Here is a 13186-nt window from a genome sequence, read left to right as displayed (position 1 = left end):
AGTCCTGAGGAGAAGGACTTGGGCTGTTGGTTGACATAAGTTCAGTTTCTCAACACTCAGTGTGTGCCTACAACCCAGAAAGCCATTTGTGTCCTGGGCTGTGTCAAAAGGAGTGCAACTAGCAGGCCAAGGGAGGGTTCTCAGCTGAGGGAGATTCTAGCCCTCTAATCTGTTCTCATGAGACCTCACCTGCAATACTATGTACAACTCTGGGGCCCTCAGCACAAGGACAAGGAGCTGTTGGAGAGGGTCCAGAGAAAGCCACGAAGATGATAAGAGGGTTGAAGCACCTCTCCTCTGAAAGCTGAGGGAGTTGCTTCCATCTGGAGAAGAGAAGGCTCTGGAGAAACCTCATTGTGGCCTGTCAGTATCAAAGGGAGCCTACAAGAAAAATGGCAGGGCCTCTTATCAGGGAGCATAGTGATAGGAGAGGCCATTATTGTTTTAAACTAAAAGAGAGTAGTTTGAGATTAGATGTTAAGAACAAATTCTTCACTACAAGTGGTGAGGCTGCCCAGAGAAGCTGCGGATGCTCCATGCCTGGAAGTGGAGGGTGTCCCTGCTCATGGCAGGGGGGTTGGAACTGGATGGTCTTTAAAATCCCTTCCAACCCAAATCATGCTGAGATTCCATGATGACAGCATGAGCTTATTAGTGGGCTAAGTAGTGACAAGGGAATTTTTTGAGATAATTAGCTCATATCAGTAAGTCCAATGTAAGTCTGCCTGGGAATTGTGCTGATTTTACTTCAGCTGTTCTTGAGCTAGCTTAATCAACACAGATGGCTACAAAAGAAACCTTAGCTCTGTTTATTAAAAGCTGCTTTCTTTTTTCTTTTTTTTCCCTCTTTCTCTAAAGAAAGGGAATTGAATGCTAAACGAATGTCCACATTGAGACTCTGAGCTGCCCTGGGAGCTGTTTTCATGCAAGAAACATGAGTTGCTCTTCTTAAAGTACCTCACAAATAGTGTAGCCTACAGTTGTCAACACAGCCAGGCTTAGAGTGCAGCCCTTCTAAAAAGCAGTCTTACCTTTTCTTCCAGAATAGTTTCTGTTCAGGGCTCATGGGGAAAGAAAAAGAAATATGAATGTCCTAATGCTTGGAAAAGGGAGACATGGGACTGCTTTTCTAAGCAGTATCCAAGATGCTTCCAAAGTTATGCAACAACATGGATGAAAGTTAGAGCTGTCAATTCAGCCTAACTTCCAGGCTGGGATGAAAAAGCAAATGTGCTTGCAGTAAGTACAGGCTCTGAGTTTATACATATTCCAGAAGGGTTCACATACTGTCTTGTAAGGAAATTAGTCTGATGAGTTATTCTGGTGCTAGTCTGCATGCAAATGAATCCTCCAAACAGACAGACCATATTCAAATTTGCTTTTTAGTCAAAATAAATAAGCAGCCACAAAGTCATTTGCAAGACTTATCTAAGTCTGTTAAATCATGCTAGTACAAGTTTGTTTTGAATAAAGGTTTAGTCTTATGAGAAAAAGAGAGAAAATAAATCCATCATCTCTCCCCACCATCTCCCAGGGGGATACACACACCTTCTCAAAGGGGATGGCAGCTGCTAGACTTAGCCTAGTTTTCAGCTGAACTGAAGCTTTCTACAGAAACATCTAGGACATGGCCAGTGGTTAATAAACCATAAGCAATGCCACTCACTCGACAGTGAGTCTTTGTGGACTTTGTTGAAAGGCATACTGAGTGAAAACAGTGGAGTATTTTGTTTGTTTCATACTGCAAGGCAGCAAGAAAATGTAAATGTTTTTCATGAGTCCAAATTCATACTATCAAAATATCCTAAATCAAGTTTATGAGACCTGAAAGGGAGTTTTGAGCTTTCGCAGTCAAAGCTGTATCTGCTTACCCACTTTGTGAAGAGCGGCTGACAAAACGTTTCACATGCATGTAAAACATTCCACGCGCAATTAGGCAGGGTGTGGTGGCAAAGCAACCCAGAGAGTCATACAGAAAACATTGATTCTTCTTTCATAATGTGTCTTCTATTAGATCCAGCACAACAGAAATTGTTGCTGTGACTAGACAGCAGTGAGAACTGGATGGAAACTAGAAGGAAACTGTACTACCAAGAAACACTCTTTTTTCTTCAGGAGATACTTACTGGTAACATCATTAGATCAGCCACAGGGGGATTTAGTGAAGCACTTTCCCTTCTAGCTGTGTCATGCTGCACACACAGCTCTGATTTGTGTTTCAGTGTGGACAGTCCACTATCCTTTCAACTTGCAAGGGTGAAAACACAGAAATACATTTTTTGACTATTTAACACATTCTAACTGGCACTGCAGTTTCAGGATAGCAAGACCACACTGTTCACAATCTTGGAAGAGAAACTGTTAAAGCCCTTGAAAAAAAAAAATCTATCCTTTTTTTTGATTTTTCAACCTGCTTACCGTGCAATTTATTTGCAAGGCTGACTGTCTTGAGAGTCCAAGAACAAGGTACACATTCTAACTAGAATCATCAGACATACAAGTCACCAAGGAGTAATATATTGATGACTTTTCACAGCTTGTCTGTCAATAGGACATAGAATTGTGTATGGAATGCAGCCTCTTGTTAGCCAGATCCCATTTGTCAACAAACACACAAAGCTAGTAAACAGCAGGTTCTTGGTGTACTAAAAATTATTCAGATGCATCAATGCAGCACTAAAATAAGCAACATTTCTGGTCATTTGCACTGTAAAGGAGAACAGTTTCTTGGAATTTTGAAGTGGAGAGGTCTAATCCCAGCCCACAAATGCTGATTTTGGATCTTCTGAGCATGTGTTTAGAGCATAAGAATGTCTGCAAAACACTGGAGTCACAGATGAGAACTGCTTCTATAACTGCTTATTGCTACTTCTAGCATCAGGCCAAAAAGGGATCAGAACACTGCTTTTCTTCCAAAGAAAGGTTTGGAAGAGGGAATCTGTAAGACCTGTTACATCCTCTGCAACTATGCTGTTAATCCTGAAATGAGACACAAAACAAGACTTCAGACCATGCTGGCAGAATAGTGACTGTCTGAAGGGACAGTTCTGCCCGACATAACAGCTCTGGGCTTGCTGTCCTCTCGAAAGGGCTTTTGAGAGCATGCTGTGGCTGCAGGAGCAGTGCCCAGAACATGCCATGCTTAGCAGTTTCAAATTGATAGTGAAGGTCTTGACTATAAATTGCATGAATGGGTGTAGGGCAGGGACAGAAGTAGGAAAGCATTAAAGTAGCTTAAAACAACTGTTCCACCTCTGCCCCTGCTCCTTTCCCATGCCCAGTAGGGCAGCGGGTATAGAAATAGCTATCCTTCGTTGACCTACTTCCCTGGCATATTCTCAGAAATAATTCATATAGGAAACACAGAAATGCCAAGCTTTCTAACACAACTGATTTTAAATGTTTGAGACACTGCTACAGAGACATTATTCAAAGACTTCTATAGGCAGCTGATATTTTAAGAAGAAGCTTCCAATACATCTTTATTTCTTGTCCCGTGATAAACCACATGACCAGGCACAATCATTCTGTAAAGAGGACAGGGGATGAGTTTAGCAGTGTGGGAAAGAGAGGGTCAGGACTACATAATCTATTTGTTTGTTTTCCTGCTTGAACAACAAGGCTGTAGAATGAGACGGAACCAAACAATTATGAACATAGCTGAAAGTTATTCCGCTGAGTAAAATGGTAATATAAAAACACAGAAACACTCTTGTCCAACACATGAGTAGCTTGGGTTGTAGGTTCTATAAAAGATTTGTGAACAGACACTGCTGAGGTTTGATGAAAAGATGGTCAGCATTTGATGCAAGAGAATGTTGACCTTCCAAACTATTTTATGAGATATAACAGTAAAATCCCTCCAGTTGTGGTGACTTGGATATATTCAGACAGGAAATGAATTTCACTCACAAATGTAAGTGTCACCCTGGTATTCCATACTACATGGCTGTTTGCCTCCTATCCAACGAACATTTCCCAAGCAGCTCCTTCCTTCCATCCTACTGAGTGTCTCTTAGCAGGGCAACACCTTCAAGAGCCAGTTAAGAGCCTAACTAGTATGAGCGGAGGAAGCTAATGCTGCTGCATGAATTAACAGTGTTCTCAGATGGGTTTTAGCCATGACTTTTATGAGGATGGTAAGCATTCTGCTGGATGATTCATGTGACACTGTTACAGTGAAGCTCTGTGATGCTGCAGCCACTGAGGACTTGGAACTTGCAGGTGTGCACTTTGCCTACAACTTAGCTGACACACTACCAGGGTTTGGATATTTCCTGCTTTCTCAGCTATTTTAGGAGAGGGGTGTTAGTCACGTGTGGTTTTCTCACAAGCTCTCTTTCAGTATTTGACTTCTTGGGGCCCAGGACTGCTTTCATTGAAATGAATGAGCTTTCTGTCACCAACGCCAGTTTAATCCCTCACAAATTATTATGGACCCCGCTGCTACCATATCTACACATCTAGTGATCCAAAAATTATTTCAAGAAATTATTTATCCATACATCTAGTAACACAATTCTGGGGTGGAAAAGTCCCATAATCACCTTACACCACAGGGAACTAAGATACTGAAGGAGAATAGGTTCAGTATGTACACATCTGTTGTGCAGACCCCAGAGCTCTCCCACGCCTTCAGCCTGCTGCTGCTGACACTTCCTCGTGCAGCCTAGGAACCTGTGGACCACTTCTGCTGTGAAAGAGCCCTACTGGCTCATGTCTACCTTGAGCACTGGGTCCCCCTGGGCCTTCTTTGCAGAGCTGCTTTCCAGCTGGGTAGCCCCCAGCACAGACTGGTGCATGGGGTTGTTCCTTCCCAGGTTATAGACTTCACCCTTCTCATTGTTGGATTTCATAAAGTTCGTCAGCCCACTCCTCCAGTCCTTCCAGGTCCCTCTGGATGGCAGCACAACCTTCCCGTGAACCAGCCATCCCCAGTTTTGTGTTATTTGTAAATTTACTGAGAGCTCATTCAACATCATTGTTCAGATCATTAATGAAGACAGATTAATGCATGTATTTGTTTGATGGGTAGTGACAGAAGGATGACCCCGTAGCAAAAGGCTCAGGCACACGTTTAGGAGGTCACTACTCCCAGAAGTAGGGGAGTTTGCGAAGTTGAAAAGTACCCTCAGGTATCACAGTCCTAGTGTCAAACAATGGCCATTGCCAGGGAAGATGCAGATCCTAGTGCAGCAAAAGGGATTCCTCTGGATAGCAGGCTGGTGACTCATTGTACTTGGATACATCAGTTCTTTTCACTGTGCTTAGTGGCACCTCCTGCCGTGTGTCAGGTCTTGAATCACGAAAATTCAACCATCTGCTGTGGAGGAATGGGGCAGCTGGTACCATCACTGGTTTTCCTTTGTGAGAGAGCTGAGACACGTCGTTCAATTCTAGCTGTACCTAATAATATGAAAGCATCCCTGTATGCAATCTATAGTTTTTGTCCTACATAATTTGCCTGAGGTCATATTGGATGTCTGCTGGCAGAGAACTGGGACATATAATCAAAGTTCTTCCCTGGGGTTCTACCCACTGGGAGAAATTTCCTCTCAGTGGGAACAGGATAAGACTTTTGAGAAGCTATTTAATTAGCCTCCTTGGAACAATCAGAATTTTTGAGACGTTTGGCCTGTAGATGATTAAGCTTCTTGTCATGGTGGTAGCTCACATGGGACATCTATGTTCTACATGGAATTCACTTAATAGTAAACAAATGTTTATCTCACTTTTTTACAAGCTATTCACAGAAGGGCCCTATCACAATTATTTGGAAGGCATATCAATGTTTATCCTATTGGTTGGATTTATTTAACACATATATAGCTCAGTACAGCTATAGGTTTCTGTAGTTATCTTTGATGACTGGTAATGGCAGAAGCTGTCACAGTTTGCATTCTTTGACTGAGAACAACTATTAGAAAAACAGGTAGCTGAATTCTGTAGAATAAGTAGTTGTTGTTGTGTTTTTTTTTTCCCACACCCAAAATACAGGAAATTAGGGTTAGCTGTCAGGAGAGGAGGGCATACAAATAAATATGATTTCACTAAGATTGTTAAGTAAAACTTCAGGCAATTTCCTCTCATTCTGCTGATAGTAACTGATCTCCTGGATTTTGTTTTGCTTTAAAACAATGCTGCTGGGGAGAGATAAGTAGAGTGAGAGAGCAGTAAAACAGATTTTCAGCACACAAACCTTTAGAATGCATGCATTCTGCCCCTTTAAATTTTTCAAGCTTTAATGCTCCAACTGCTGGAGGAATATTCTGCAACACAGAGTTATAGGCAAAATTCCTATTTGAATTCCTGACTGCAGGCAGGAAAAGTAGCTGTTTATATTTAAGTATCTTCTCACTGGGCAGTTAAAATATGTTTTCAAAAAGCAAGCTAAAATAAAAGCAGCAAATCCCCTCAACATTTTCCAACCGCACACAATTGCCCCAAATAATTCCTATTCAAATTCAAGGAAAAACTTATACTATTATGAAGTCAACTGTTGGCACATTCTGCTGTTTTAATGACAACCATAACACTAACTCATTAGCACTACTACAACAAGCAGATTTAGCTTTTGTGAAGTGGACTGGTGAACAGTTCCCTTATTTGAAGCAAACTGTTACCTTAAATGAGAGTTAAGAAGGATGACTTACCAGCTCTAAAAACCTCCTCACCACCTGTCTTTGTTTTAAGTTAGTTTCACCATCCAGGTTAGCTGTTTCTATATGGCACAACCCATCAGGATCACTTGAAGAGAGCAGCAAGATATCAGCAGGTATGATTTCATTACACCGAAGCTGAACAAAGTCTCCAATTTTCACTTCTTTCCAGTATCTGCTTATATATTTCTTCTCATTCCTAGGAGAAAAAAAAAAAAAAGAAATTTACAGAACATACATAAAATAGTTGTCGACTGGAGGCCCTCAGAAATGACCCAATTTCATTTGTGGCAGGAATTAATTGACTTTGGAAGGTCCACAGCTTATGCTCAAGTTATGCTAGGATAGTGTCATGCAGGCTGCAGGAGGCAACTTCTCATCAATTCAGCCCCAGGTCAGTTTTCTCACATCCTTTAAGAAAACCAGTTGTTTTTTAAGGACCAAACTAAAGAGACACACATCTGTTACTGACAGAAACTTCCAATATTTGTCAGTAAACCTAGAATTCCAAGCACATGTAATGTGCAAAAAAAACAGAGTCTCAACTGCTCTATAGGAAAGGACGCTGTTATTCCAAAAGGACACATCTTTTTAAACAGTTGTAAAGCATCTCCACAATAGCCATAGTACCATTTGCTACACAGCCCACTTCTGCTTAGTTTCCATGCAACTTATTTTTGGAGCATAATTTCTTTGTCATTTACCCACCTTAAACACTGTGCAGATCTTGTTCATTTACAAACACACAAAAAGCCTGTGTGGTTTCATAGGTCATGCTAATTAACTATTTTTTCATTTTTAAGCTTTTTCTTGAGAGCAAGAGGAAAGGTACAGGTGATTGCTTAATTAATTCCAGTTAAAATTCAGGGTTTTAGGTGCCTTGTGTCCCCTTGGCATTTGGGTAAATAGCTTTCTTCTTCTGGGCTTTTGAAAGAAAATCAGTTCACAACAGCCACAATATTAGCTGAGTAAAATAGGTCCTGAAAATGGGAAGCTGTTATGCTGGCACTTTCTCAAGCCATCACTCACTGTGTACACACAGACACTACTGTCAGCACTGGACCCCTTTCACTGACACCGGAGTCAGGTTTCTTTGACAGCACTTTAACAGGCAGAAGAATAGGATTCAGATAGCAGGATTGCTATTTTATATTCTTTTAAGTACATTATTTAGAAATACATTACTTTCAGTAGTAATGTGAATAGAAATGTAACTAAGAACAAGCATGGAAGTCCTGCTAAAGTTGTTACTAAGGAGCTACGGATAATGACGCCATGCCTAATTATCACAGAATCACAGAATCGTAGGGGTTGGAAGGGACCTCCAGAGATCATTGAGTCCAACCCCCTGCCAAAGCAGGTTCCCTACACCAGGTCACACAGGTAGGCATCCAGGCAGGTCTTGAATATCTCCAGAGAAAGAGACTCCGCAACCCACCCTGGGCAGCCTGTTCCAGTGCTCCGTCACCCTCACCATAAAGAAGTTCTTGCGCACATTCATGCAGAACTTCCTATGCTCCAGTTTCCGTCTGCTTCCCCTTGTCCTGTCTCCACACATTGCTAAAAAGAGTCTGGCTTGGATCAGGTCCCCTCTCAGTCTTCTTTTCTTAAGGCTAAATAGACCCAGTTCACTTAGCCTTTCTTCACAGGGAGATGCTCCAGGCCCTTCACCATCTTTGTGGCCCTCCACTGGACTCTTTCCAAGAGATCCCTGTCTTTTTTGTACTGGGGAGCCCAGAACTGGACACAGTATTCCAGATGAGGCCTCACCAGGGCAGAGCAGAGTGGAAGATCACCTCCGTCAACCTTCTGGCCATGCTCTTTTTAATGCACTCCAGAATGCCATTGGCCTTTTTGGCTACGAGGGCACACTGCTGGCTCATGGACAACCTGTCGTCCACCAGGACGCCCAGGTCCCTCTCTACAGCAGGTCATTCCCCAACCTGCACATGCAATTATTCCTCCCTACGTACAGGACTCTACACTTGCTTTTGATTTTATTTCAGCATTTCCTCATCTCTCACACGATTGGCAACTACAACATTTCCATACTCTGTGGTCGGACACAGGAGCATAGTTCCAGTAGTATAAATGAATGTGAGACCTCCTGCCTGGACAGGCACAGGAATCACGTTGCCTCCAGTACCACACTTGATGCAGCTCTGCTAACGGGACAGCAGTGGATGAACCACCTGCATACAACGAAAATGACTCCTTAATCCTCAGACAGGTCTTACCCAGTTCTTAGTCATAATTGTCTCATTGCAGAATGTGAATTGTAACTACAAATATTCTCTACAAAGTACACCACAATACTGTCTTCAGAGATGGAAGTTTAGATAGAAGCGGTCCTTTCTGTAACTGTAATAATTCATCTTGCATTAGCCTGCAGTGACTGAAAACCTGAATTAAACACACTCTCCATGTATAGACAGATGTGCGTTGTTATGTCTTTGGTGTTTTCTTTGAGTGGCTTATTATACTTCTTAAATTCAGAACAAATGACATATAAGCAGGTGCTTCAGCAGAGCTCTTCATGGTCATGGTCAGGCTTGAAAGAAGTCAGCAGTTTACAATGCAAGGTTGAAAAGGAATATCAGATCATAAAGACCCATTCCTGCACCTGAAGGCATTTATGTAATGGTGACCAAGCCCAAAATAGAGACAAGAACAAGTACTCTATGCATGGGAACTGAAAAGCATCAGCAAAATGCAGTAATATGAATATCTGTTACTTATACAGCATCCAGCACAGCTTTTCCTGTCAAGGTCCTGTCTATCCATCCGTTGCTTCTGAAAGGCCTATCTGTCTCTCTAATAACCTACATGTGAAATTTTTGCTGTCTTTCCTGTTATGGTTGTCCAACTGATAAGTCTATGTTTCAAACACAGATGTCTGAATCTACTAACCTGGGATCCTGCCACTTTTCCTGGCTTGGTCCTGATTCTGTGGCTACTGTACAGTCAGCACCAGTCCTTCACAGCTCTACTGCAGGGCTTCCATGCTAAATACACAGAACACCTTGACAAAAGCTTTTGGCAAGTGTAAATAGATATCATCCAATCTCCTAGAATATGCTGTGAAAGTGCTCAGGAAACTCTGGCAGATCATAGGACTAGAAGGCAGTCCTAGGCTGGATGTGTAGGCCAGAAACTAGCAGCAAACTGCTCTAGTTCTACCTGCTCTCACGTATAACAAGCCAGAAGATATATTTTAGCATATATAACAAACCCAAGGTTGATGCAGCAAGAAACCAAAGCAGCAAGCCACGGTGAAAGACAGGAAGAGGTCAGAAATACTAACTCTTGTCTTTCAAGCCAGGAGAGAAACTTTTCCACAACAATACATTGTCACGAACTATTGCCATTCTGCAAAAGATACTGCTTTTACTCTCTAGTTAAATCACCATGATGAACTATCAATTTCAGACAGCTCAGCCCAATTCCAGATAGGTAGGTAAGACATTACATGGGGCTCACATAGAAATGTGTAGCTTCCTGACCCCAGCCTAATCTTTAGCAACACATTTGCATACAAAGAAGGTTCAACTGTACAGCTGTGGTTGTAAACCTATAGACATGTGAACCCCCCTTCTCCTCTCTTGTCAGTGTTTTTACTTTTCCGAGCATGTCTTTACTGGTAGACATTGACTGAAAGCTAGAGATGGATGGCTAACAAGTAAGCTGGCTCAGCTGTGCGGACATCAATACTGTTAGTCAGCAGCAAACATAGTCCTGGCAGCAGTCAAACTCCTTTGGAGGCTTATGCTCTTTTGAAGCAACCAAGAACAAATATTCCAGTATAGCCACTTTCAAACATGAAGCGGAAAATTTACAACTTCAATTGTGTGAACATAGAGAAAATGATTATAATTGCTATTTAAAAATTTGCATTAGTCTGCTTACTGCATGTATTTGGCCAACATTCTGCTTTGAAGCAGAACTGCCTGCAGGTTTGGGCCAAATTTGAGAGTGGTTTGGTTAACAGCAAAACAAAACAGACAAAAAAGCAACAAAATATTACTTAAATTTCAAATTTATAGGCAAAAAAATTAATCTTTAAGATCCAACAACTCAAACAATACTTCTTGTTTTCCTGTAAACCATGCCGTTCCCTCCTCTGTTTTTTACCGCATGCTGATAAAGATCATGCCAATAATTTTATTCTTCTGGGCATATACACATCAGTTTATGTCAACAGAAAGCTAAAGATCGTAAAATATCCCTGGCTGAATCTTCCAAAATAATTGTTTCCCTTTTTTGAATAGTTTTTAACTGTTGTAGTGTGGCAATGACACACTTAAAGGAAGGTAACAAAACTCCACACGCACAAAATTATCAGGAATCTTACCTGTTTTTCTCTCTTTCTTTTACAAAAAGCCTGGTGAAGCGATGACAAGCAAGTATTGTCATGAAATGTGAAGGCCATGTAGTTGTTATCTGTTATTCTTGTGCAAGGCCTATATACTAGAAATTTTATACCTTAAATTGGCAATATGGAACTACAAGGGAATCTCTTCTTGCTTCCTATACTTCTCCAGTGACAAAAATTACAGTCAGTGAGTGTGAATTGCTGATGTAAATTTACTTTAAATGAATGATTAGGGAACCTGTAACACTGGTCCTTAATCCCAACCTAGGCTCCTTTATTAATTTCAGCAAGGCTTGTCAAAGACAAGCAAAAGGCAGGGGATGTCTTCTTGTTTTGCTTGAGGTGCCATGCTCCACCTGGCTGACCCAACATACCCCACTCAGGGTGAGACTGCAGCCTAGAATCTTCTAAAACTCTGAAAGCATACAAATGAAATGTTTCCCAGTCCAAGCCCATCCGCTAACATGCTTTTGAAGTAACTATTGTCCCTACTTCAAAAGAAATCAGCCTCCTTTGTGGAGGAGCAACCCTGCCAGCTAAGGTTGACCATTGAACCAGAAGGCTTTAAAAGAAACATAGCAATAAATCTATTCTGTAGAAGAGGAAAAGCCCTCCACAAGAGACAGGTCAAAGAGCTGTGTACAAGGCATTCTTCAGAGCTGTTGATGTTAACCAAGTCCTCCCCTTCCATCTCTGGAGGCTGAAAGAGAGTGGGGATGAAATAAAGAAAGCATCACGTACATCTCTGACCCCAGTGAGTTAAAACATGTTCAGGTCAGTTGGCTACAATGCCAGGACAAGGCTTCTGGTTAGGAACAAGCTAATTAAAAAACTTGAGGATAACCCAAGCACAGCAGCAATTCCAGTATTAGAATCCAAGCTAGGATACCTCATACTGTAATGCAAGCACAGTAGCTCTAGAGCAGGCAAAACTGCCTTTAGGGAGACTCTAGTATTCAGCTATTTGTAAACAGTTCTTCCCCATGCTCACAGAATTTTCCCCCGTTGCTTGCACTGGAGCCCTGATTTTCAACCCTCTACCCCTCTGCCTGATTCTACTGTAGATGTGGAGAGTCCATAGTACTCCATTAACACTACAGCAGTAAAATGAGATTCTGTATAATTCTGCAAAGGCTACAGAAGCAGAATTGGTGGACAACACTGAAACACATTTAAGAAAACTGTTGCTATAACCAAAGACCAAAGCATATATTAAACAAGGCCTGAACATGCTAAATGCCTATGGAAACATGTTGAGAATCATTTGAGTACAATTACAATGTTGTGGCAGAATGAAGGAAAAACATGTAATGTAAGTTAATGCTAAGGCAGGTTACATAATGCCCAGAATATGTCTTCATTCCACCACAAACGATAACATCTGTTTCTCTGGAAATAAATCATGAAGACGCTCCAAACCTGATATTAATCAGACAAAACAGATTAACAGAGTGTTCTAGAGAAACGCTGAAAAGAACAAAATCTCTCCATGACTGATGTTTCAAAACAGATCTCTTAATATTCACATTACCTTAAGAGCACTGAGAAGTTTTCCTGTTTTCATGGAGTTCAAATATCCTTTTTTTTTTTTTTTTTTTGCATAATCAAGCTGCTTGAAGCACACGTGCATGTGTAGCAATGTAATGAGGCATGAAGGTGCCTTTAAATAAATTCTCACTTTCTGAAAACTGCTAAGATTTCTGCTACAAGTCAAATTATGGAAACCTCAGTGTTTCAGGTTTAGAACGTGGAAGTAATCACTGAACTACTCTTGGCAGAGTTATCTCCATTATACCTCATGTTGAAAGAAACCCCACTATTGTTAACTATAATGAAACATTTGCTACCCGGAAAAAATGATTTTTCAGCCAAGAACCTTGTTGTTGCGATAACAACACAAAGTATAAAGGCAGACAATGTAATGAAACTTCACACAAACTGAAGAAATAAGAAAATGCCTTCCAGGATTGATCTGAAAAATCTCAGGACTGTTTTGGAGAATTATCTAGTACTATTTTTTCCCCCAAAGTGGCATGATTTCCAACACTCCTACATTTCCTGCCAAAATGCTAGTAACTTCGTGTCCTTCTTCCATACAATCATACTGGGAGAGAAGACCATCAACTTCTTATACTTAGCAGGATGGATAAGCAGT

General features: G+C 41.2%; 1 protein-coding gene across 1 annotated transcript in view; it reads right to left on the bottom strand.

The window, feature by feature from the left end:
• ATP10A (ATPase phospholipid transporting 10A (putative)) overlaps window positions 1-13186 on the bottom strand; it is a 106247-nt gene that overhangs the window by 58136 nt on the left and 34925 nt on the right. Inside the window, exon 2 of the mRNA XM_015851029.2 lies at window positions 6654-6858. Coding sequence (XP_015706515.1) covers window positions 6654-6858 — 205 coding nt within the window. The remainder of the gene's footprint in view (window positions 1-6653; window positions 6859-13186) is intronic.

The sequence above is a fragment of the Coturnix japonica genome, chromosome 1, assembly GCF_001577835.2.
Source record: "Coturnix japonica isolate 7356 chromosome 1, Coturnix japonica 2.1, whole genome shotgun sequence".
In the NCBI taxonomy this organism is placed as follows: Eukaryota; Metazoa; Chordata; class Aves; order Galliformes; family Phasianidae; genus Coturnix; species Coturnix japonica.
Note: the sequence above shows the minus strand (reverse complement) of the source record. Positions and strands in the feature narration are given on the sequence as shown.